At 28.3% G+C, this 23,185-nt stretch overlaps 1 protein-coding gene across 1 annotated transcript in view; it reads right to left on the bottom strand.

The window, feature by feature from the left end:
* LOC107451820 (uncharacterized) overlaps nucleotides 1-12,862 on the bottom strand; it is a 326,140-nt gene extending 313,278 nt beyond the window's left edge. The window contains exon 1 of the mRNA XM_016068055.5: nucleotides 11,918-12,862. Within this exon, the coding sequence (XP_015923541.2) occupies nucleotides 11,918-12,164 (247 nt within the window). The 5' untranslated portion in view covers nucleotides 12,165-12,862. The remainder of the gene's footprint in view (nucleotides 1-11,917) is intronic.
* Between the last annotated feature and the right edge of the window lie 10,323 nt (nucleotides 12,863-23,185).

The following is a 23,185-nucleotide window of genomic DNA, read 5'->3' as shown; positions in this document are numbered from 1 at the left end:
GAGAAACTTTTGAATCTTCGAAAGATGGAATGACAAAGGAAGTTTATAGATAATGCTGAAACTGACATTTTTTTTCTTTTTCTTTTCTTATAAAAAGGAAACATTCATTAAAACATCGTTATCATATGGTACTAAAACAACAAAGTAACAAAAAATGTATACAAAACAAAACAAAACAAAAAAATAATGTATAAGATCTCCAATTAATATCATTAAATATTAAAAATATCAGCTTCTTTAAATTTAAAATAGAATGTCTATTTTTAAACGTGTTTTGTATGATAAATTAAACACGGATAACAATATTCTGGTCAAATTACCGCACTGTATGATGAAATTTTTGGTATAAAAAAAAACTGATAATAAAAACCAAAATATACGGTATTTAAACCATTTGGTAATTTTTCCGTTCATATGGTTAATTTTCCATTCATATGGCAACGGTTTACCGGAAATTCTGGTTTTCACAATTGTAGTTCATAATGCCGCAAAGACAGTACAAGAAAATATAAAACTTAAAAAAGCAAATTTAACCGAATAAATATTTTTTTTGCAATGTTCTAAAGTATCATGATAAAATTGCTAAATTTTATCACAGATAATAAAAATTTCATCACATATTACTATTTTGTTGCTAACTTAAGCAACGCGTTTCGGTTCAAAATTACCGAGCTTTTTTGTTGTTCCCATAGAGCCAGAAACCATAGTTTATTTAGCCAGGTAAGTAATTAAACCATAGTTTAATTACCATATTTAGTTAGTTTTTACCATACTTTTCTTCTCGGTGAAAGAAGCAAATTAATATGATCTTAAACTAACAGATTAAAAAAAAAATAGATCACAAAAACAGGAAAAAGTAAAAAACTGTGAAAATAATGAAATATCAATAAATTGTAAATATACTTATCAGATAAAAATATAATTTAAAGAATAAATTTAAAAAACAATCTCTGTTTAAGATAAGAAATATTGATTAAAACGTAGTAGCATGGTCTGAAACGATGACCTGCCAAGAATATAGTTAAAAAAAAAAAAAAAAAAAGGACTCCTTAAAGCAACAATGTAAAATAATGAATTAAAAATAGCCGCTTTCTGGAATGTTAATATATCTGGGGTCTGTCCAGACATTTTGTGAAAGGTCCGTTTTTCGTGAAATTGTGAAAAAATTACTCACATTCTTTCAACCAGAGTCCGCTTTTATGAATTTGTGCAAATAGGGTCCGTTATTGCAAAAAAAAAAAAAAACTTTTTCAAGGAGTTTTTAAATTATTAAGACATACAAGATTATGTTCAACACTGTAAAATTATAATTAAAAAAATTAAATTTTAAAAAATAAACAGCAATTGCTGCTTCTAAATTAGAGATGCAACATACAAATATTTGGTATTTAACCTATACTGCTGAACGCAGAATATTCATTTCGGACGAATAATGGAAGAATCGTCTGCCGAAGACAAGACTTAATTCGTTTACATCCATCTTTCTTGTTTTCTGCCCTGGAAAGGGTTTATTCGATTAAAAAAATAATAATGAAGATAAACAAATTTGTGAAGGGGCCGATTAAAAGAAAAATCATTTTGTGAAGGATCCATTTTTAAGTTAAAATATTTTGTGAAGGGTCCGTTTTTAAGTTAAAATATTTTGTGAAGGGTCCGTTTTTATGAAAAGATATTTTGTGAAGGGTCCGTTAACGGACCCAAATTTCTTCTTAACAGACCCCTGTATATGCAATAATTACTGTTAGAATGTTAGAAGACAGTTGAATAAAATATAAAATGACCCTTCATAAAAGAAATTAATTTACGTCTGACAGTACCAATAAACTGTTTAATGTGAACAATGTTGAAAGAATTATAGTGCAAATCGTTATCAGTAAGAAATCCTTTTAAATAAATTAAAAATGTTTTAAAAATCTACAGCAAGGTTAAATGTATTAAGGCATTTCATAAATTAAGATAAAATCTTAAATCTATGATTATTTTCAGGTTATAAATTTATCAATCAAAAATAACCGAAGTTAAAACTAGAAAAAAGAAAAAGATAAATAAACAAAATCTTTCAAATTATATTTTTCCTACACTTTAAAAACCAGACGTTTCATGTGATACTATATATATTTTTTTTTAACGGGAAATAATATAAACTTCTGTCTCAATGAAAAATATAAAAAGGTAAAAAATAGAACCGGAAATTTTTAATGCCACTCAGATATAGTAATAAAAAACGAAATTAAATAAACAGTGCTCCAAATCTAAACATCTGAGCCTGAGTCAAGATGGAAGAAACATAAACTTGAACTATCTAACATTCATTAAAAGATTTGAAAAATGGATTCAAAATATATTTTAAAATGAGTAATAATAATATCTTTCGAAAGTATATTTCACAGCAAAAAAGAAACTAGAACAGAAATGGGAAGGGGGTGGGGTTTCAGCAAGCTTAAAAATATACAGTTGTTGATAAATGTGATATTTTTTATACATCAAAGCATGTGTTATATCTAGGCGATAGACCTTGGTTTTTAAATTGATTTAATTCATTCTACGTACCTATGAATTGATATAATGTTGAATCAGAAGTTTTTTAATGAGACTTAAATGTGAAAATATTTTTGTTTGTAAATAACTGAAGTTTCTAACTAAAATCAAATAATTTAAAAAAAAAAACATTTGTCTACTAAGTCAGTAGAAGTTATATCAATAAATTAAAATACGTTTACATATCAAAATCAATAATCTAAAGTCATTTTTCGTTCAAATATTTTCAATAACCTGCTTTCAAAAATTAAATGTTCTACTAAGGTTTACAGGGGTCTGTCCAGACATTTTGTGAAAGGTCCATTTTTCGTGAAATTGTGAAAAAAATTACTCACATTCTTTCAACCAGGGTCCGCTTTTATGAATTTGTGCAAATAGGGTCCGTTATTGCAAAAAAAAATTTTTTTCAAGGAGTTTTTAAATTTTGTGGACATACAAGATTGTGCTCAACACTGTAAAATTGTAATTAAAAAAATTAAATTTTAAAAAATAAACAACAATTGCTCCTTCTAAATTAGAGATGCAACATACTTGGTATTTAGCCTATACTGCTGAACGCAGAATATTCATTTCGGACGAATAATGGAAGAATCGTCTGCCGAAGACAAAACTTAATTCGTTTACATCCATCTTTCTTGTTTTCTGCCCTGGAAAGGGTTTATTCGATTAACAAAATAATAATGAAGATAAACAAATTTGTGAAGGGTCCGTTTTTAAGTTAAAATATTTTGTGAAGGGTCCGTTTTTATGAAAAGATATTTTGTGAAGGGTCCGTTTTTATGAAAAGATATTTTGTGAAGGGTCCGTTTTTATGAAAAGATATTTTGTGAAGGGTCCGTTAACGGACCCAAATTTCTTCTAAACAGACCCCTGGTTTAAGATACATATTTTATTTAAATTTTATTGAGGTAAAATAAAAATAAAAAATTCAATGTCACGAAAGGTCCGGGATTTTCACATGACGGTGAAATCCAAGGTAAAAACCGTCATGGGTCCAAAACTTACCAACCCAGTAACTATCTAATAATTATCAAATTAGTAGAAAAATGTAGTTAAAAATTTTTTTCAAAATGAATAATAATATCTTATGTAAATATTTCTTGTGATGACAAAAAATTTACTAAAGCCAGAGACAGAGGAAAAAACTCAACGTTTTAAAAAAAATCTCAATAATGCTGAGTTTTTATGCATCAAAATATTAAAGTCTAGACGTAGATCACGTATTTTATAATTATTTAATTCATTTTGCAGACGCATGCATTGTTATAAAATTGAAACAAAAGTTTATTTAACTCGTATATAGTAATAAAAAATTAAATAAATAATTAATGCTTCGGAGCGCGACAAAAAAAATCATCTATATTCATTCCATCGAACGTGCAGACGACCCCAAGTCATCAAAGCAGCTGAATAAACCATTTTTTTTCTTCAAATAATGTTGAAAATTAATTCGCAATTTTCGTTTTAACGGAACAATCTTACTTAAGTTTTTGGCGACAAAAAAGAAAAGAAACTAGAACGAAAACGGAGGGGGGGGGGGGAAACGATCGGAAAAAAAAAACAAATCTCGTGATGGTTGAACGTTACATTTTTTTTGAACAGCCAAAACATGCGTTATGTCTAGACTTAGGATAGACTTAAGGGTATAAAATTATTTCATTCATTTTACATACCTATGATTTGTTATAATTGTTTGCACTATTTCAGCAATCGTACAGGAGAGAATTATAGCTTTCAAAACCGGAAAAGCATGAAACCATGAAACGCCGTGTCTCATGAATCGTCTGCTCATCCATAATTCGAATAAAACAATATTTATGAAAGAATAATCCAGACATATATATTCAATTCTTTCTAAGTTGTATTAAAAGATTAAACAAGCATGGTTACGTAAATTATGTAAAAGAACAAAACAAATAGAAATTTAAAAAGTAACTGAGAAAATAAATTAAAATCGTTTGGAATACGTTTCGAACTTCCTAATAAATTTTTGTTTTTAAAAAATATTTAATTTGTTTAATTAAAACAGTGGAATAATAATTAATAACCGGCAAAAGAATCACAGGTTTAGTTGACTTTAGCTCAATTGTAATTATCCTTTTTTTTATTTAACTGAGCGCGTAGAGAAAAGAAATGAAACCATATTTCCTTGATTTTGATTCATTATAAAATAAATTTTATCTATCCGTTTAGAACCAATAATCGGTATTATTAATTGAAAGTTTTAACAAATGAATTATTAGTATCTAAAAAAGCAGTATCTCCCAAAGTGTGGTACGCGTACCCCCAGGGGTGCGGGAACAGTTTAGCGGGGGTACGCGTTCTTATTCGAAATATCTTGCAGCAAACAAAAATTTCATAATTTTTTACTTAAAAACAAAGCTAGCCATGAAAATTTACGATTACGTATTTTTCTTTTAGCTATTTTTTGCAGAGTTAACAGTAAATAATTAGTGGTGTCAACTGCCAGTTGTGATTTTTAACTTTTGTGCAATTTTTTTATAGTAAAGGTTTGTAAACAGCAAAAACCATATCATCTATCTCACTGATGCAAATTAACTTATTAACAAAATTTTGTACCAAAAAACAAAAATAAACATATTTTTAAAAAAATACATTCATTTTTTTTTTTATTAGTGGTACAGAACGTTACGAAAAATTTAGAAAGGGTACACAAAAGTCAGAAGTTTGAGGAACACTGTAATAGAGAAATGAAATAAAGAAAAAAATAATTGAACTAATGTAAACACTATAGAATTGTAGAAGAACTACGATTGACAGAAACCTTTAAAAGGTTATTCATGATATTATTTTAAAAACTTATTATTTCATTATCTTATTCTAATTGCTTTCATGTACTGTATATAAATTGTGAGGCATTTTTACATTAAAAATCTAAAAATATGCAAGACCCAAGAAAACAAATTTGTTAAAAAAGACTTTTTTGAAAAGGTAAGTTAAAATCAAATATTTAAAAAAATATAGAGCTTAATCCAGTTTTTTCAAAAGCACAAAACTTTTTTTTTTAAAAAATTGAAATTCACATATATTATAAAATGCTAATAACCTAAAAATGATTACATACGGAATATTAAAAGTCAAAAATTATTTTACAAACTGTCGCATATTTTGAAAAGATAACTTTGATATCATTAAATTTTGTTTAATATTTTATATCTGAAGCTTTTGATAATCAATTGTAAATAAATCTTCATCTCTTAGTTATTGAAAATCCAGAGACAAACGAAACATTTGAAACGGCAAAAGAAAATAAATGTCCACATTTGTAATGAAATGTCATGCTTTTGATATGATGAAATAGACATCCCATTTAAAGAATAAAATGTCAACGGAAAAAAAAGGTCCCTGCCAGTAATAAAATGTCACAGTTGGATATGATAAAAGTGACATCTCATTTAAGATATAAAAAAAGAAAGATCTTTAACTGTCATGTCTAGGAAAAAATCTTGCGAAGATTTTTCTAACTAAATTAAATACATACATAGGAATAGTAAATATTTCACAATGCAAGGACAGCCATTTATGGACATTTCGGATGCCGTATGTTCAACATAGATGTTTTAATAAAGCTTATGCACCTTCCTTCATTAAATTAGCATTAACTTATGCACGGTTTATCTTAGCAAATGGTTGCTGTTATAATTAGTTAGATAAATCAAACGGAGCATGAATTTATATTAATCAGTATACAGGGGTCTGGTCCGTTTTTCGTGAAATTGTGAAAAAATTACTCTCATTCTTTCAACCAGGGTCCGCTTTTATGCATTAGTGCAAATAGGGTCCGTTATTGCAAAAAAAAAAACTTTTTCAAGGAGTTTTTAAATTGTAAAGACATACAAGATTATGCTCAACACTGTAAAATTATAATTAAAAAAATTAAATTTTAAAAAATAAACAGCAATTGCTTCTTCTAAATTAGAGATGTAACATACAATTATTTGGTATTTAGCCTATACTGCTGAACGCAGAATATTAATTTCGGACGAATAATGGAAGAATCGTCTGCCGAAGACAAAACTTAATTCGTTTACATCCATCTTTCTTGTTTTCTGCCCTGGAAAGGATTTATTCGATTAACAAACTAATAATGAAGATAAACAAATTTGTGAAGGGTCCGATTAAAAGAAAAATCCTTTTGTGAAGGGTCCGTTTTTAAGTTAAAATATTTTGTGAAGGGTCCGTTTTTATGAAAAGATATTTTGTGAAGGGTCCGTTAACGGACCCAAATTTCTTCTAAACAGACCCCTGGTATAACTTCTAAAAGATTCTTAAAGAACAATGGAATGATTTCTTTTTAAATCTTTTTTTTTTTCAAATATACAGTTTATATTTAACTCTAATTTTAATGAGATATAATATATTTGAGAATCACATGTGTAATCAGTTAGGTTTAATTTAATTTTAGTTTTGAAATACTAAAATTTTACTTCGTGTAATTTTAAGGAAAGAGGGGAATAAAAAAGAAAGCTATCCCAACAACGTAGATATTCGAGTAATTTTATTGATTTTCCTTATCACGTTTCGACGTGTTATTTAAATTCTGATCAAACGAGATATTCAGTTGTGCCTCTACATTAAATAAATAATAAGGGTTAATTTTAGATGATTCAAGGAAATTTTACGCAATACATAACAAAATACGCAATCTCATAAATTTTCTAATGGTTTACAGAGCGTTAAAAAGCAAAAACATAACTCCGTATTAATAATAATAAAGAAAGTTTCTAATCTTCCAATGTTATAGTTTAGAAAACATTATTTTTATATTTTCTACAAAGTGTATGTTAAAAATAATTTTGTACGGTATACAAACAATCATCAATGGAAAAAAAAATAATAATAAAAAATCAAAGAAAAGATAAGAAAGTTTAGAATTGAAAATTGCAAGATATTCTTAATAAAAATTTCACTTTAATAAATACACTAAAATGCATAAACATTTTCACAAAGCGACGGTAAAATGTTATTCTATCTCTGAAACATAGCAATAACCGCTATTATGGAACAAATATCAAAAGTTTTTATTTAAATTAACGAAACGTTAAAAATGACTCGACAGTCTGACACATGGACACAAAACCATTTATAAAAATTTGAGCTATTTTTAACAAAATTTATTTAAGAAATATGAAAAAAGAATTTTTTCCCCGCAATATATTCAAATCATGTTAAGCCTAAAGATAACGATATTTTTTTTTTTAATCGAAACACTTCAGCATTAAAATAATAACAAAAATATAATTATATTAGATAAACTCATTAACAAAACCTGAATTAGATATTAATATTTCGGCATTCAAACAAAGTCTCATTAATATTAATTTAAACACAATTACGACAACCTATTGTAATATTCCATAAGTTTCCTCCTTTGATAAAATTACTAACAGATATGGCAACAGCGCGTATATCATTAACGGGCAGACGATAAAAAAAGAACTTTGTTAATTTGAATGGGTGGAAAGGGGAGCGATTATACGCATTGACATTATTGAGGTAATTATGGATGCAAATTAAATCTCACGCTCAGCTAAATTGCGTATGATGGGCGCTAAGTAGGATGTGAGAGAACCATCAAGGCTTTATTTATTTTTTCGAAGTGAAAAGATACACAATGGTTCCGCTTTCAAGGTCAAATGTCTCGAAGAAGCTTTACGAAAGTAGGTCACACAACGAACAACTTGAAAATAACTATAAGACAATCGAAGGGTTAAAAGTTAGGCAGTTTCTACGATAATAGGGTTCAAAATACGGATATTATGGATAGGGCCTGCAATGATTTTTCTAAAAGCAAGTTCTTAAAAACATTTATGATACTCGGAATTTATTCACGAAAAAAATGGTAATGCATCAAACACGCCATTATTTGGAAAGTCTCTTTAAATATAAATTTAATCATTTGTGAATGTCATTATTTAGTGAGCGTGCGTCTGTGTGCATTAATGTCATATTTTATAGTAAGCATAGCGTTTTGTCGTATATTTCATAGTAAAAATTATTCCTTTATACGTAAATAAATGTAATAATGGTATTTTTCCCAAACATAAGTACATATTAGAGCTAGATTTAAACAATCTAACATGATATAAATATTTTTTAGAATAATCGTAGTCTTTTCTTTTAAAAGCATTTTAACTTATTCAAAAAAAAATAATAATAAATTTAATATTTAACGACGATTAATTACTTCATTTATAACGTATTATTTTAACAAATCGTTATAAAAAAATCTCCTAAAACGAATGAGAATACAAATCAAATTTATGAATTGTTTTTGCTGGTTAATATTGAGGCAATATAAAATAGACTGTACTTATAATAACTTACATTTAATAGATATTCGATTTGTGAATTATTTTTTAACAGAAGATTGTAGTTCAGAAGGTTTGAATCATACTTTGAAAGAAAAAATATGTGGTTTCTGTGAGAATTAGCGTTTTTATTTTTTATGTATGTAGAATCCATTGAAATTTGTAAATTATCCTATGGGGATCTTAAAAATGTATTACTTATTGGGGATGTAACGAATATTTTACCACCTTTCGGCCCTTTTGCCGAATGTTCGGCAAAATATTATTAGGAAAATTATTTTTCGTCAGTTTTTTTGGGGGAAGGGGGGGGATTTAATAGATTTAATTAAGAATAATCTAAAATCATACATTTTACTATTAGAAATAGTTTTTATACATATTTTTTAAGTTCCGAATCTTGTTGCGAAAGCGAAATTTGAAGAGTTGAAACTAGATAATTTTATACTCAACCAATCATGATTTTTTTTTCTTTCAATTATATTCAAGCAAGTCCATTTCATCATTTTTTCAACACTTTATGATTTAAAAAATAAGAATTTTTTTGTTTCATTTTTGCTTGTTTTTTCTGTTTTAATTAAAGTGAAGCATGTTAACGGAGCGTTTCTAACAGACCTTATTTATTTTATTTTATTTATTTGTTTTTCGCCATTTTTTTTTCCTAGTACGATATGACAGCTAACTATAATCAGAATAAACTGTGATTCTCGCCCTTTAAGTTATATTTCAGAACTAAGAACAATATTTTTTTCCTGTTTCACTTTTGATTTTTTTATAATTTTTTTTTTAATCAGAGTTTTTATCATGACATCATTTTTTAAAGAGCGTTTCTAATGAACGTTATTATTTTATGGTAGCTCTTTCTTAAAAAATACACGACAATGTGAAAAAGTTAAATTAAGATTTTTAGCGTTAAATCTTTCGTTTAAAAATTAAGAACGATTTTTGTTTTAGTTTCTATCCAGATTTTCCTTTTTTTTTTTTTTTAATTGTAGACGTTTTTATTAGGGCAAGGCAATTACGAGGGTGTGTATTAGACTTTAATCTCCACTTTTTCTTTGAAATACAGAGATAGGAAAACATAAATGCTTAGCTTTAAAATTTGCTTTCAAAATTAAGATCGATTTTTATTTTTTCTGCTTTGCTTTTGTTTTTTAAAGGCGTTTTTTTGCTAGCACAGAATTTTTAAAAGCGTTTCGGATAGATGTTATCCCTTCTAATGTTTTATGGATAATTTTCTTTACTGGAAAATACTTTATATCATTAAAGTTCTGTTTTAAGAATTAAGAGGGTCTTTTTTTCTATTTCTTTTTTTTCAACTTTATAATTTTTTTTTTTTTTGTTCTTTAATAGCTGTTAGTTTTTTTTTTTATCTTAAATATTTCTTAACATCTTATTATCTTTAATAAAACTTATTTCCATGAAAAAAATAAAAATGTTGTTATTCCGCGGACGAGTATTCAGTATTTTTCCGATTTTGTTTGGGTGAATGTTCGATGTTCGGTCAAATCACTATTCGTTACAACTCTATTACTTATTTTAAATAAAAAATATAAAATGTTTTAAAATTAGTTAATAACAGAAATTTTAAAATTTGAAGAGAAATACCTTTGAAAATGAGTACATTTGTACCACGTACAAGGGATAATTCTGAAATTATTCGTTGATTTTTCTATTAACTCGCCTCGTTATTGATAAAATTTTTCTCAATAAAATTTAAAAACGAATTCATGTACAGTGAAATACCGTTTAACTAGATATTCTGATATTTTACACCATTATTCAATAGAATAAATACGCACTAAGTTTAAGACAATATGATTTTAAAACATAATATTAATGAAAAGATTATTTTTATAAGACACAGCTCTCTCTTAAAGGCATGCATTTTTAGTTACTTTAGTTTATTATCTTAAATTTAAATGACTGAATTCATGTTTTGTTATGATGTGAAATCACTGATTTTAACAAAGGTTTAGTTATGATTGTGATCTTAATGAATCTAACAATTAAAAACTAAAAAAGTTCACCATTCTTTAAATATAACGAAATAGTTTAAATTTATGTATGCAATCTAACTATATACAGTATTGATGGAGTGACGATTAGTTAGTTATATGATATTGTAGTAAATTAAGTAAGAAATATTTTGTTGTTAATTTTATGCCATGAAGAAATAATCATTGAATTAATGCTAAAAATAATTTTACTTCAATGATGAATGTAATGAAAAGCATAATGTCATAATTATAACAAAATGCCAGTATACCAATGCATTTTTTTCCTAAAAAAAATTATAATAATTTACTGCTTTATATTTTACTAGTTACATAAATTAGTTACTTCAAATAAAAATTAGCGTACGTATATAAGGATAATATTACACTGCATGCTTTAATGTCATTAAAGTAAATACAATGAAATTATATCAATTAACATTAATTACCTAATAAATCGCATCGTACAGTATATTGAAATAATTTAACATACGATAGAATTCACGACAAGTGTTTGGTATAATTTAAGAGAAATAAAATGTTTATTTAGAACTTCCTTTTAACAGTATATGATCTTCTTAATTTAACAATTTTTTCAATAATTCGGAGCATTTTTACACATACGAACGGTATAAAACTATATGAATAAAAATTTATTACGTGATTTTTTTCAAATTGCATGTGTTAAGATGTCTTTTTATCAGCGTCCAAATTTTTTAATAACTACATTACTAAAATAATAATAATAATAAAAACGTGCAATAATAAGTTAACACTGGTAAAGTATTTTTCTACGCCCAAAGCAAAAAAAATCTAGCACTTTTATTTTTTCTTTACTTTCGATTTCTCCCACAGCAAACGTAAGATAAAATAGTAGGTCACAATAAAGGGGCAATCAATCCTAAACAAATAATAAATATTCTTTAAGCATATTGTTTGTTTTTGAAATTAGAATAAAAATGATCTTTGAAATCAATTAAACATATTTGAGAAATTCAATTTCTTTAGTTATTTTTTTAATTAGATAAAAAAAAAAAAACAATTGTAACTCACCACAGTTGACTAGGCCAGGACCATGCAGAAATAGTATGAATAAGCATAGTAACATTTTCCCTGATTTTCTTAAAAAATCGTCCACAATCTTCATACGTAAAAAATTGTTTTTCACATCATTAGAGGCACAAAATAATGAGTTTGCAGAAATGCCAAACGATATTTTGCTGTTCCAATTCCAACAGCGGAAAAATCCGTGGCTTTTAACCATCGATGATAAATCCTTATTACGAATATTTGGCTCCATTTGTAGTTATCCAAAGATGAGTTTATCCATTATATATATATATAAACAGAGATATTATTAAAAACAGCTTATTTGTACCACATTTTTACAATGTGTAAACAGCAGCAAAGACATTAAACTTGCCTGAGTTACGGAGTTCAAATTAAACCGAGTACCTGTTTATTTGCACATTAATAGCACGACTTTGTTTAGATAGAGAACAATTTAAGATGGTATAAAAAAGAACTACAGGTGCCAAATTAGGCTACATGAGCTTGAAATCGTGCCAAACCTCTTACAATTAGATAAAAATAAAATTTACGCTAACCGCAATGTTTACAGCTATAAGGTTCAATGTATTTAAAGAATAAATTTTCAGTTCAGAATAAAATTAGGTAATCATGCATGTAAACACTGATCACCTGTATTTACTATTAAAAACTAATCGTGAACTATCATACAGATGTAGGATTTTAGCTACTCAAAACCTTGTGTTGGTAATGATAGTCAGATGATAAATTGTGTTAACTTCCAGCGATGCAATCAAAGGTAAAAATCCGTTTTCAAAACACACACCTTGCGCCCAATCGCATTGCGGAACAAACCAACAACACAGTCAAGTGCCTACTGCTAGATTGTTGGTGGGGTTAAAGTGTGAACGTCAGACGACGAAGGTGTGCAGAGAAGAGCGCTGCATCACGTGACGTAGACCCAAGAGCAGAAACTGTAGCAGCGCCCTCTCTTGGTGATCCAGGGAGTCCTTTTCCAATTTCGAGCTGAATCGATTCTTGGGTGTTCTGTTTTCATTATTATTTTCCATTCATTCTTGTTTCTCTTTTTTTTTCTTTTTTCTTTTCACTAAGCACCATTTGATAGTAAGGATTTTTTCTTTATTTTCTTTATTTTATTTTGCTAGCGTGTCTTCTTGGTTCCTTCTTTTCGGGCATAATACTATTAGGTGAAGGCAGTTCGTGACTTATATATTTTTTTTTTTACATTCTTCCCCAAAATGAAAGATATTGATTTGCTTGCCAAGTTTTATTTTAAGTCTTGTGGTTGTATGGATACGAATAGGGAAATAAATATTCTTTAAAACACAGGAGTGCATTTATTTTATCAACAAATAACAGTTATTCGATAAAAAGAAAAAGAAATAAATCAAAAGTCTTAATAAAAAAAAAATTTAAAAAAAAAGACAGTTTCTTTTTTTTATTCCCGTTATAATGGAATACATAAAAGTCTTTTCTTTTTGCTCTTTTTTTACATTTGCAGTCAATAAAAAACGGTATAACATTGCAATAAGACGTATTCAACGATATATATTGTATTATAATATTTATTAGGTAGATTTTAATAATATTTGATTTTAAATTAGATTTTGAGAAAATGCTGTTTCGTCCCCAGTTGGTTGGGCTAAGAAAGACTATTTAGCTTATAATTAAAAAATAAAATTGTGAAGTTCAAAAAACTAAAACAGCTAATAATTTAAGAAAAAATAAGGAATGCATTAAGTGAAATAAATGAGTACATTTATTTTATGAATATGTCACAGTTAAAAGAGTAAATAAATCAAAAATCTTGAAAAAAAAGTAGGATCTCTTTTTTTATTCCCTTTATAATGAAATACATGAGTCTTTTCTTTTTTTTCAATTGCAAACAATAAAAAAATAGTATAGCGTTAGAAGAGAAGAAAAATATTTTATGGAATTTATTGTAATAGGATAATTATTTATGCTAAATTGCATTTCAATATTATTAATGTTTCATTTTAAATTTGTTTATGGAAAACTACTGTTTCACTGACTTATATTTTGTTAGAATTATTGAGCTTATAGTTAAGAAAAAAAAATTATTATCAGTAACAGTTATTCGATAAAAAGAGAAAGAAATAAGTAAAGGAATATAGAGTAAGAATAAGAATAAAGTGTTAAAAAAAAAGCAGTATCTCTTTTTCATTCCCTTTATAATGGAATAATATAAAAATGCTTTAGTTTGTCTTCTTTTTTTTCATCACATCAAAAAATGAAATTGTTAAAAATTGCAACAAATTCGACGAATATTAGAATGTTAAAAAAAATGGAATATATAAGAATGTTTTAGTTTGTCTTTTCTTTTTCAATCACATCAAAAAATGAAATTGTTAAAAATTGCAACAAATTCAACAAAAATTTAGAATTTTCAATACTAATGTTAAATATGTTCTACTACATGGATCTAAGACATGGCACTGCAATAAAAATAACTTGCGTATCAAGTGGTTCCATAAAATTTGTAATGCATAAATCCTTAGAAAAGCAAAACAGAAACCGATTGATCTGGAAATTAAAAAACATAAATGGAAATTGGTCCTGTTCTAAGTAAACTGAGAAATTTTCTTAAAATAAGTTTTTGATTGGAACCCTAAAGGCAATAGAAAAAGAGGAAGACCTAAAAATACTTGGCGCATTGCAAACAATAGGAAAGACCTAGAGAGAGGCAAAATATCTGGCCACAAATAGAGTGAGATGGAAAATTATAGGATAGAAGCCTTATGCTCCTATTCAGAGTTAAATGGAATATGCATGTATGTAAAAGATTGCGATGAGGGAAATCAATGGAATATATTGTAAAATGATATTTATAAAGGATTTTAGTAGTTTTCTGATTTTAAATTTGTTTATGGGAAAATGCCGGTGGTTCACATTTGGCTGGACTATGAAAGAACATTAAAAGAAAAAAATTAATGCTGTCAAGTTAAAAAAATTAACACAGCCACTAATTGAAGTGAAAATGAAAGCGTAATAAAATCTCTCAGTATGAAAAAAATCGTAAGCACCGTCGCCTCCGCCTCTTTTTTTAGTGTTCAACTTTACGTTGAAATTTTTTTTTCTACTTAAGAACTGTAATTGATTTAAAATTAGTCATTATTTTAATTTTTTGTTGCATGATTCAGTTTTTTATTTTAAACCATAGAAAAATTCTAATTGGAGGTAACTTCATTTCAAATAACAATTATATTCAAGACACAAAGAGATTTTATACACTTTAAAAATTTCGGATGAAATTGTGGTAAAAAGTACCGGCACTTAAGTCACTGGTACTTTTTACAATATAATCCATTTTTGCGGAACATGATACGGAACGAAAAATATTATATCCTTGATTTTTGCAGTAATATTTACTGTGTAAGCACAGAATCACTCTCATTAATATTACTGTAAAAATTACGGCATATTATAGATAAAAATGGATTTGGCAGTAAAATGGATTTTATGGATGATGCATCCTAAGTTCCGGTACTTCATACCGTAATTTGATTTGTAATTTTTTACAGTTTAGAAAAACAATCTTTTTAACAGATTATGACTAATGATTGATTAATAATATCTTGTAATTTAAAGCTTTTTATGAGTTTAAAGAGGAGAAAAAAATTTACAATTCCAAAGTTGAACATTTCAAGGAAATTTCTAAATGTGGAAGGAAATTGAGAAGAATTGGAAATTAAGTCCACTTAGTCAAAACTAAAAATATTAAGATTATCAAATTTTACACTAAATAAATTTCTTAACTCCGGTATCGGTGGCATTAGATAGGCAATGGATTTAGAGAAAGGAAGATAATCGATTTTACTTAAGGGTTTATTGACGTTATTAATTCAGTTGGATACATGCAGCTGAGATCATCGTCAGTAAATTGTGGCATTCGTCGATTCAGAAGCCAATAAAGTTCTACACACACGTGTGTCGTCACTCACAGGTATCCAATCAAATCTGATTTGAATCACTTGGTTAGTCATAACCACTTAACTTCTTCTCAAGTTGTAAGTACCCAATATAAAGATTTGTGAAAACTTTCTGAAAAATTTGTTAAAGGGAAATTTCCGAAGAATAATAGATAAAACTTTATGCTGAAAAATCAGCGATTAGCATCTAATCGTTTTGAAGGCGGAAACATACCAGTTGATTAGTTGTCAGGGGTGTTAGCTAGAAGATATATGTCATCCATTTTACCGCCGAGCCACCGCTCTTTATATGAGACCTGACCCCTGAGCCGCGATGAGGTGAACGGGGCTCGAATCCCAGTCGATACGAATTCCGCATCCGACTTGTACCGACCACAGTGTATCCTTAGTGGTAGACGGATCATGGGTTAGAGTCCCCTTGCGGTCAGGTTAAGTTCTCGTTGTCTTCCTCTCCATGCAACGCAAATGCGGGTTAGCTTCATCAAAAAAGTCCTCCACGAAGGCAAATTTCTTCCGATACTCGATCCAGGAGTTTCCTTGTCTTCTGGATTGTGTTCAAAATTACAAGGATACGGAGTTGAACATAAGTAGTGGTATACCCATGAAATTGAGTCGGCTGTTCAACGACTGTTATAAAATAAAATTTACACCCCTGATTGAGTTTTTTCGATTCGCCCTTGTTGGCTGCTTGCCAATTATCCATTTCATAAGCGGACTATCGAAATCCCCAAATTCTGGAAGCATAGTATTAATAAAAAAATAATAATAATTAAATAAGTATTTTGTTGAGCCAGTCATTGATTCAAATGATTCCTACAATATTATAACTTATTAAGAAATTGTTTATTAATTCTTACTCAACAATTATAATTTATTTGCAAATAATCACAAGCATGTTAGAAACAACTGCTGTATTAAAATCTTCGTCAAATTTTTTTTTTCTCATTAAAATAAAGTTTAAAAAAAAAATTAAAAATCATGTCAATAAAATTGTTAGTAAAATATTACTAAAATTTTCGCTGCACGAACTTAAGATTTATATAATCCAATTAATCGTTCGGTGTACTGAATCCGAAAAGATAGCCTAAAATTTTTCATCTGTAACATGCCCACCCCAACCCTTAAATAAGGGACTTTTCCCCGTAATGATTATATTTAATGTTTTACAAAGTAAGGAAAATTAAGTACAAAATTCCTCTTTTTGTTTTTAAATTTGGATGGAATATTAAATAAAAAGGAACGTTGTTTGATGCTTCCATTTTCTTAAACAAGCATTTTGAACTGTGTCCATTTTAACGATCAATATCAAATTTTTAAACTTGTATTTTGAGCTGTGTCCATTTTCTAAAACACGCCATTTTCAGCTGTGCCCATTTTCTAAACACGCATTTCGAGCAGTGTCCATTTTCTTAAACACGTATTTTCAACTGTGTCCATTTTCGAATAAAAAGCCCATATACGCTTTTCTTGTTTCTTGGCGCCAGTGCTGTAAATTGCGCGTCAATATTCAGTCGCCAGCAGCTGATAAGTTTCTGTTTACGTTTGTTTTTAACAAGCGCTGTTACGCGTTATTTATTCTAATTTTTCTTCAGTTAAATATCAAAGTTTTTTTGAAAGTTTATAATTATTGTCCTCTTTGTTTGTTTAGTAGCTTTAAATGATCATCCCCTTAAAAACAAAAATGATGAATTTAATGATCATTGAAAAGTGTTGAACTACAAAGTTTAAGTTATACAAGTTGCTAATAGTTGCAGATGGCATTGTCGATAAAGAAAAGGAAAATGCCTAGAGAACTTACAGGTAAGATTTATATTTTTTCTCTATGACTTAATGACTGCACAAATCGCGAGAACAAAATAAATTCTAATGTTATTTATAAGTGTTGGTTTAAATAAAGAAACTATTCCACAGTTGAAGCCTCTTAAACTACCTTTAACTTAATATGAAATAAAGTATCATGAATTGAGTAATTTAAAAATATAATTTGAATTTTTATTTCATTTAATTAAAATTGAATTATAATTTAAATAAAAATATAATTTGAATTTTCAATGTAAGTTTATCGGATGTTTAAAAATCTATAATTTAAGTACTCTTATTAAATTATTAATTGCGCTCTTATTAAATTATTAATTCTCAAATTTGATATTAAAAATTAAATGAAAGAAATTAAGTACGATAATTTCGCTAGTGTTTATCTCAGTTGATTAATTACTTCTTTTTATTATTGACTAGCCGCCATAGGCGGCCAGCTGTCCGCCACGCTAAAGGTTTTCACAAATAAAGTTTTTTAAAACATAGCAGGAAATCTGAAGATTAGTGGACAATTAAAGTGTTCCTGTCCTGCAATTTTGTCTTCATATCCAGTTCTGCTGCAGATGTGTTATAGCTCTTGAGGATGTTTGAAGATGTAACTTTGCTATGGTAACCTAAGGCCTATGGTAACCCAACCTATAATATAACTATCAGGTGGAGACACGTTTTTTTTTTTTTTTTTTTTTTTTTTTTTTTTTTTTTTTTTTTTTAAAGGCCTCAGAAATTGTAAAAACATACAAAAGTTGCTTTCGAAATCATCATTGGCCAATAGCTGAAAACCTCTTCCAATCTTCTTTGACGTTTCTCTGATACTTCTTTGGCTCTGGAATTGCTTGTCGAAATTCGGTCATGTTCCATACTTCTTTGACATTCCACAGACGTTTCTTGGGCCTTTCTTCTTCTTTGAGAATCTCTTAATATATTTTTCTTTGACAAAATACAAAGTTTTTTCGAAGGCGGTGCTGCCATGTCATTAATCGGGTTTTTAAGAAGTCAACGAATACTTTAGAACAACAATTACCATGAAAGCAAATCATGAAACTTCAATATTAAAATCTAAGTGCTTACCTGCAAACTGAAACTTTCAGAAAATAACTAATTACATTTAATAAAAACTGTTAAAATAAAGAATAGAAAAACCAAAGAGATCCAAGGTAAGTGTGATCGTTCCTTCAAAAACAATTAAATTCCTATTTTATATATTACATAGCTACAACGCTTAAGAAAAAAAAAAACTAAAATGCTAAATACATGAAAAGAACACGAAAACGAATTAATTTTTTATGGTATCAATTTCTATTTCTATATAATTTTTCTATGGTATCAATTTCTATTTCTATATCGCTACAAAAATTATCGTCTTCGCTTAAGAAAAAAAAATAGAGCGTGGAAAGAAGAAGAAAAACTTATTATAACAATTATGAACAGCGACAAATATATCAAAGCGAAGCGTTCTATTTACGTATCGAATATGTTGCCACATTTTTAATACAAAAGTTAAACTTTTCTCCACTTTGATAAATGTAAACTAATGCGAACCTTACAATTAAATTATTAATTCCTTCATATATTATTGGTTTAAGTTGTCGAAAATTAATATTTCAATTGTAAGGTTCGCATTAGCATACATTTATAAGAGTGGCGAAAAGTATATGCATTTTTTAATAATTTTTTTGAATATGGCTCTTTGAAGACGAAAAAGCATAGATTTTCTTACAAAAGGACTGATAACTAAAAATCTAATCCAAATTTTTGAAAAAGAAAAAAATACTTCTTCATTATGTCAAAACACTATTATGTGCCGAGTTTCATGCCTGGGAGAGGCTTCTGGGGCGATATATTGTGATTACAGACACACAGCCGCGTTTATTATTATGTATAGATAAACACTTTTTTACTTTCGTAGGTGCAAGTTGAATTCCAACTTGAAAGCGTTTTTTTTTGTGTTGTTAAAAATGACGCACAAATATTTTCATTAATCTTTATTGATTAGATGCATAATTAAATATTAACTATGTGATATTGAAGTAGTCTCCAGAGATGAGCATCGTTTGAGAAAATTCTATTTATACCTTAATTTAGTCAGATAAATTTAGTTTGAATGATTATTCAAATGCGAATTTAGTCATCATTCATTATACAAATTTATACAACTAGGAGGCTTTGCCCACTGCTCGCTGGCGCTCACCAACCCCCGGAACTGCTTTCGCAGTTCATTTCGGATTGCTTCGCAATCCAATGCTCGATTTGCTCGCTCATTGGATACGTTCTTAACGTCTAGTTTTTGTATACTTTTTTGAATACTGAAGTTCCGAAAACTTTTCATTGTAGAAAATTCTAAACCTGTACATTTCAATATTAATTTGAAATTGCAAACAGTTCACATATTTTGCTTAATCACACTATTCTAAATTTCAGTTGTTGAGAAAAGTAACTGTTGTAAGTTTTGTTTTAAAGTCTTTCCTACCAGAGGGCTAAAGCTATGTGTTGTAAAATAATATGAAATAGTAGTCTGCCACTGAACTCCGGATGTAAAGCATCGGCTTCGATGAAGATAATTTTGTATTTTTAATTCTCTGAAGGGCACCACCTTAATAATATGGAATTTGTAAAATAAATGTATATATTTTTGATTGTCGATGAAGCCCATCATTTTGTGTTTTCATCAGTGTTCAGAAGCAGAACAACTATAAGTTTTTTTATCTTATCACAAAAATATAAAATGTATAAAAAACAAAGAAAAGAGTAAGAAAATGAGTATAGTCATAGAAAAAGTTAAAATTATAATATAGTATTTATCAGTTAAAATAAAACTTTTTGTTTAAGTCATTGCTAACAATTCAAATTTCTCCGAGGCAATTCTAAAGTATAAATTAAGGTAGTTATTGTTAAGTTGAAACACAAATAATGAAAGTAGAAGTAAAGTTAGTACTGTAAAATTAAAACAATATTTTTAATCAATGAGCCAAGTTCTTCAAGAAGCAGTTGTAGAAGTAGGTTGCTTATTTAATACTTTTTATAGAATTTCTTTAAGAACACAATTGTTAATTTGGGCATTTGGCGATACAACACTTTTAGAATTGAAGAATTTGTTACGTCAAGTGCTCAGGTATCATAATTTTGATCTAGTTGCGCTTCTATGTCATTTTGATTTATGTTGCTAAGTTAACTTTAAAAATATTCTATGGCTGGCAACAGCATTTTTATTTTTTAAGTTGTTTATTTTTATTTCTTTTAGAATTCGTTATTTTTTTAGCGAAATGTTTTTTAACCTAACAGAATTCTTTGCAGACTGTTTTCTCTATGAATGAAAATAAATTAAATATTTAACTGTTGTGAAAAGAATGTTATTTAGTTGTACAAAGTACTTCAGCCAAAATTTGGGAGTCACGTAAGAGAATTATATATATTAGATCAGAAACACATCATTAAAAGGCAGAATGCTTTGGTGTTTTCAAAACAAAGCAAACGTTGCCACCGACGGAAAAGAAATACAGCCAAAATTTGGGAGCCACGTAAGAGAATTATATATAATAGATTTATAACGTAATTATTGATGAATAAATTCATTAATCTTGACTAAATTTTCTGGTTGAATTTTGAATAACAAGAACAAAGTGCAAATATTATGTTTTCATGTAAACTAAAATTACAAGAAATTATAATTTTCAGAACAAAAATGCATTGTGATTAATTTTAATCATAATTTTAGATGAGTTTTTTTATCACAAAGCATAAATTGCATAGCTAAATGAATTACGTTATTTGGTTTACTAAATAAAAAACATTAAAAATTTTATCTGCAATGAGTAATAAAAAAATGAAACATCCTGATTAACTTTTAATCCTTATGATCGGATTTTCACGCACCAGGACTCATTCAAAATCTCATTACTTAAAGTTGAACATTTCAAATTCGATTTCTCAAGAAATATTTGACCGAATTCGCTCAAATTTCGTATTTTACAATTTAAATTCCCAATCTTTAAAATTATGTAAAAATTTGTGCACTTCATAATAAATTTTTTTTTAACTGATATTAAGTAAAATAATAAAAATAACTATAAATTGTTGAAAGTTATATTTAGAGTGAATTATTTTTGAGTAAACAAATGTCAGAATTGCGTTCTAAAATGTATAACATTCGCTTAAAAGGTTCTTGAGATCCGGCAAAATACGCAAACAATAAAACTAACATTAAAAGGTCCAATCTTTCGACAGCTCTATGGACCAAACTCTTGGCCCCATATTTTGAAGGCCAGAAATCCAAATCCTTCAAAAAAAGGGTATATTGAAGGTACATTTTTGTTTCTGGTTTCCTAGTCGACATAAAATCGTCTGCATTATTTAACTTGAAAGATCGTCTGCACTAATCCATTGTTTTGGCATATTTGAGATTATTTCTTTAGAACATTACAAATGAGCCCAAGTATGTGAAGATCCGATCATTAGATCGAAAATCATTCAAGGTTTTCCGTTTTTTTCGCACTGTACGTACATACGTACGTAAACGCATTGTACGTTAATAAAAATATTGATCGTACATACACGCGCACATTGTATATATTTGTATTATTCAGACTAATTACATAACATTTTTATAGTACGTATACTGCAAAAAAGAAACAAAAATCCTGAATTACTTATGATCTAACGAATAGATCTTCACGTTCTAGAATCTATTCTTAATAGTTGAAGGCAATGACTTCAAATCTGTTAATTAACGCAGACGATATTTTAAGTTACGACATCAGACACAAAATCGTCTGAATCCGACGCAGTGTGGTCAGCGTGAGCTGGAAGCAGAGTTCGAATCTCCGCAATCGTTGAGATTTGAAACTTGGTCACCGCATTAGGAGAATAACTCACTATCCCCCTTAAGCCCTCGCAAATATATCAGGAGAATAGATTTTAAGTATCATTATTGCTATGCTTAAAAAATATCGGTGTTTTACAATACATCTCTCAGGTCCAATGGTCATAATTTATATCCAGTGACAAAGAGGTTACTTTTAGCAAGATGTGTCCAGTTATTAATGCCGGAATCGTAAAGAACAAGTTCCGTGAACTTGATAAATATTTTATAGCGTTTGCCCTGCATTTTTCAGATCTCAATTTTATTGAGTATTTCTAGGAGGCAACTTAATACGCCATCTATCATCAAGTGGTGGCTCCGGGGATAGAGCATTCGCCTTCCAATAAGGTGAACCGGGTTCGACTCCAAGCGATGACTGGTCGATACGAATTCCGCACCCAGTTCGCACGACCGCAGTACTGTCATAAAATATCCTCAGTGGTGGAAAGCTCGTGGGTTAGAGTTCCCTTGCCATTAGTCTAACCGTGAGAGGTTTACGTGGTTTTCCTCTCCATAACACGCAAATGCAGGTTAGTTCCATTAAAAAGTCCTCCACAAAGGCAAATTTCTCGTAATAATTGATGCAGGAGTTCCATTGTCTTCTGGATTGGGTTCAAAATTACAAGGCTACAGAGTTGCTCATTAATAGTC

Source organism: Parasteatoda tepidariorum, chromosome 5, assembly GCF_982258835.1.
Source record: "Parasteatoda tepidariorum strain Cologne lab strain chromosome 5, Ptep-v5.0, whole genome shotgun sequence".
NCBI classification, from domain to species: domain Eukaryota; kingdom Metazoa; phylum Arthropoda; class Arachnida; order Araneae; family Theridiidae; genus Parasteatoda; species Parasteatoda tepidariorum.
This window is presented reverse-complemented; position numbering and strand designations above follow the sequence as displayed.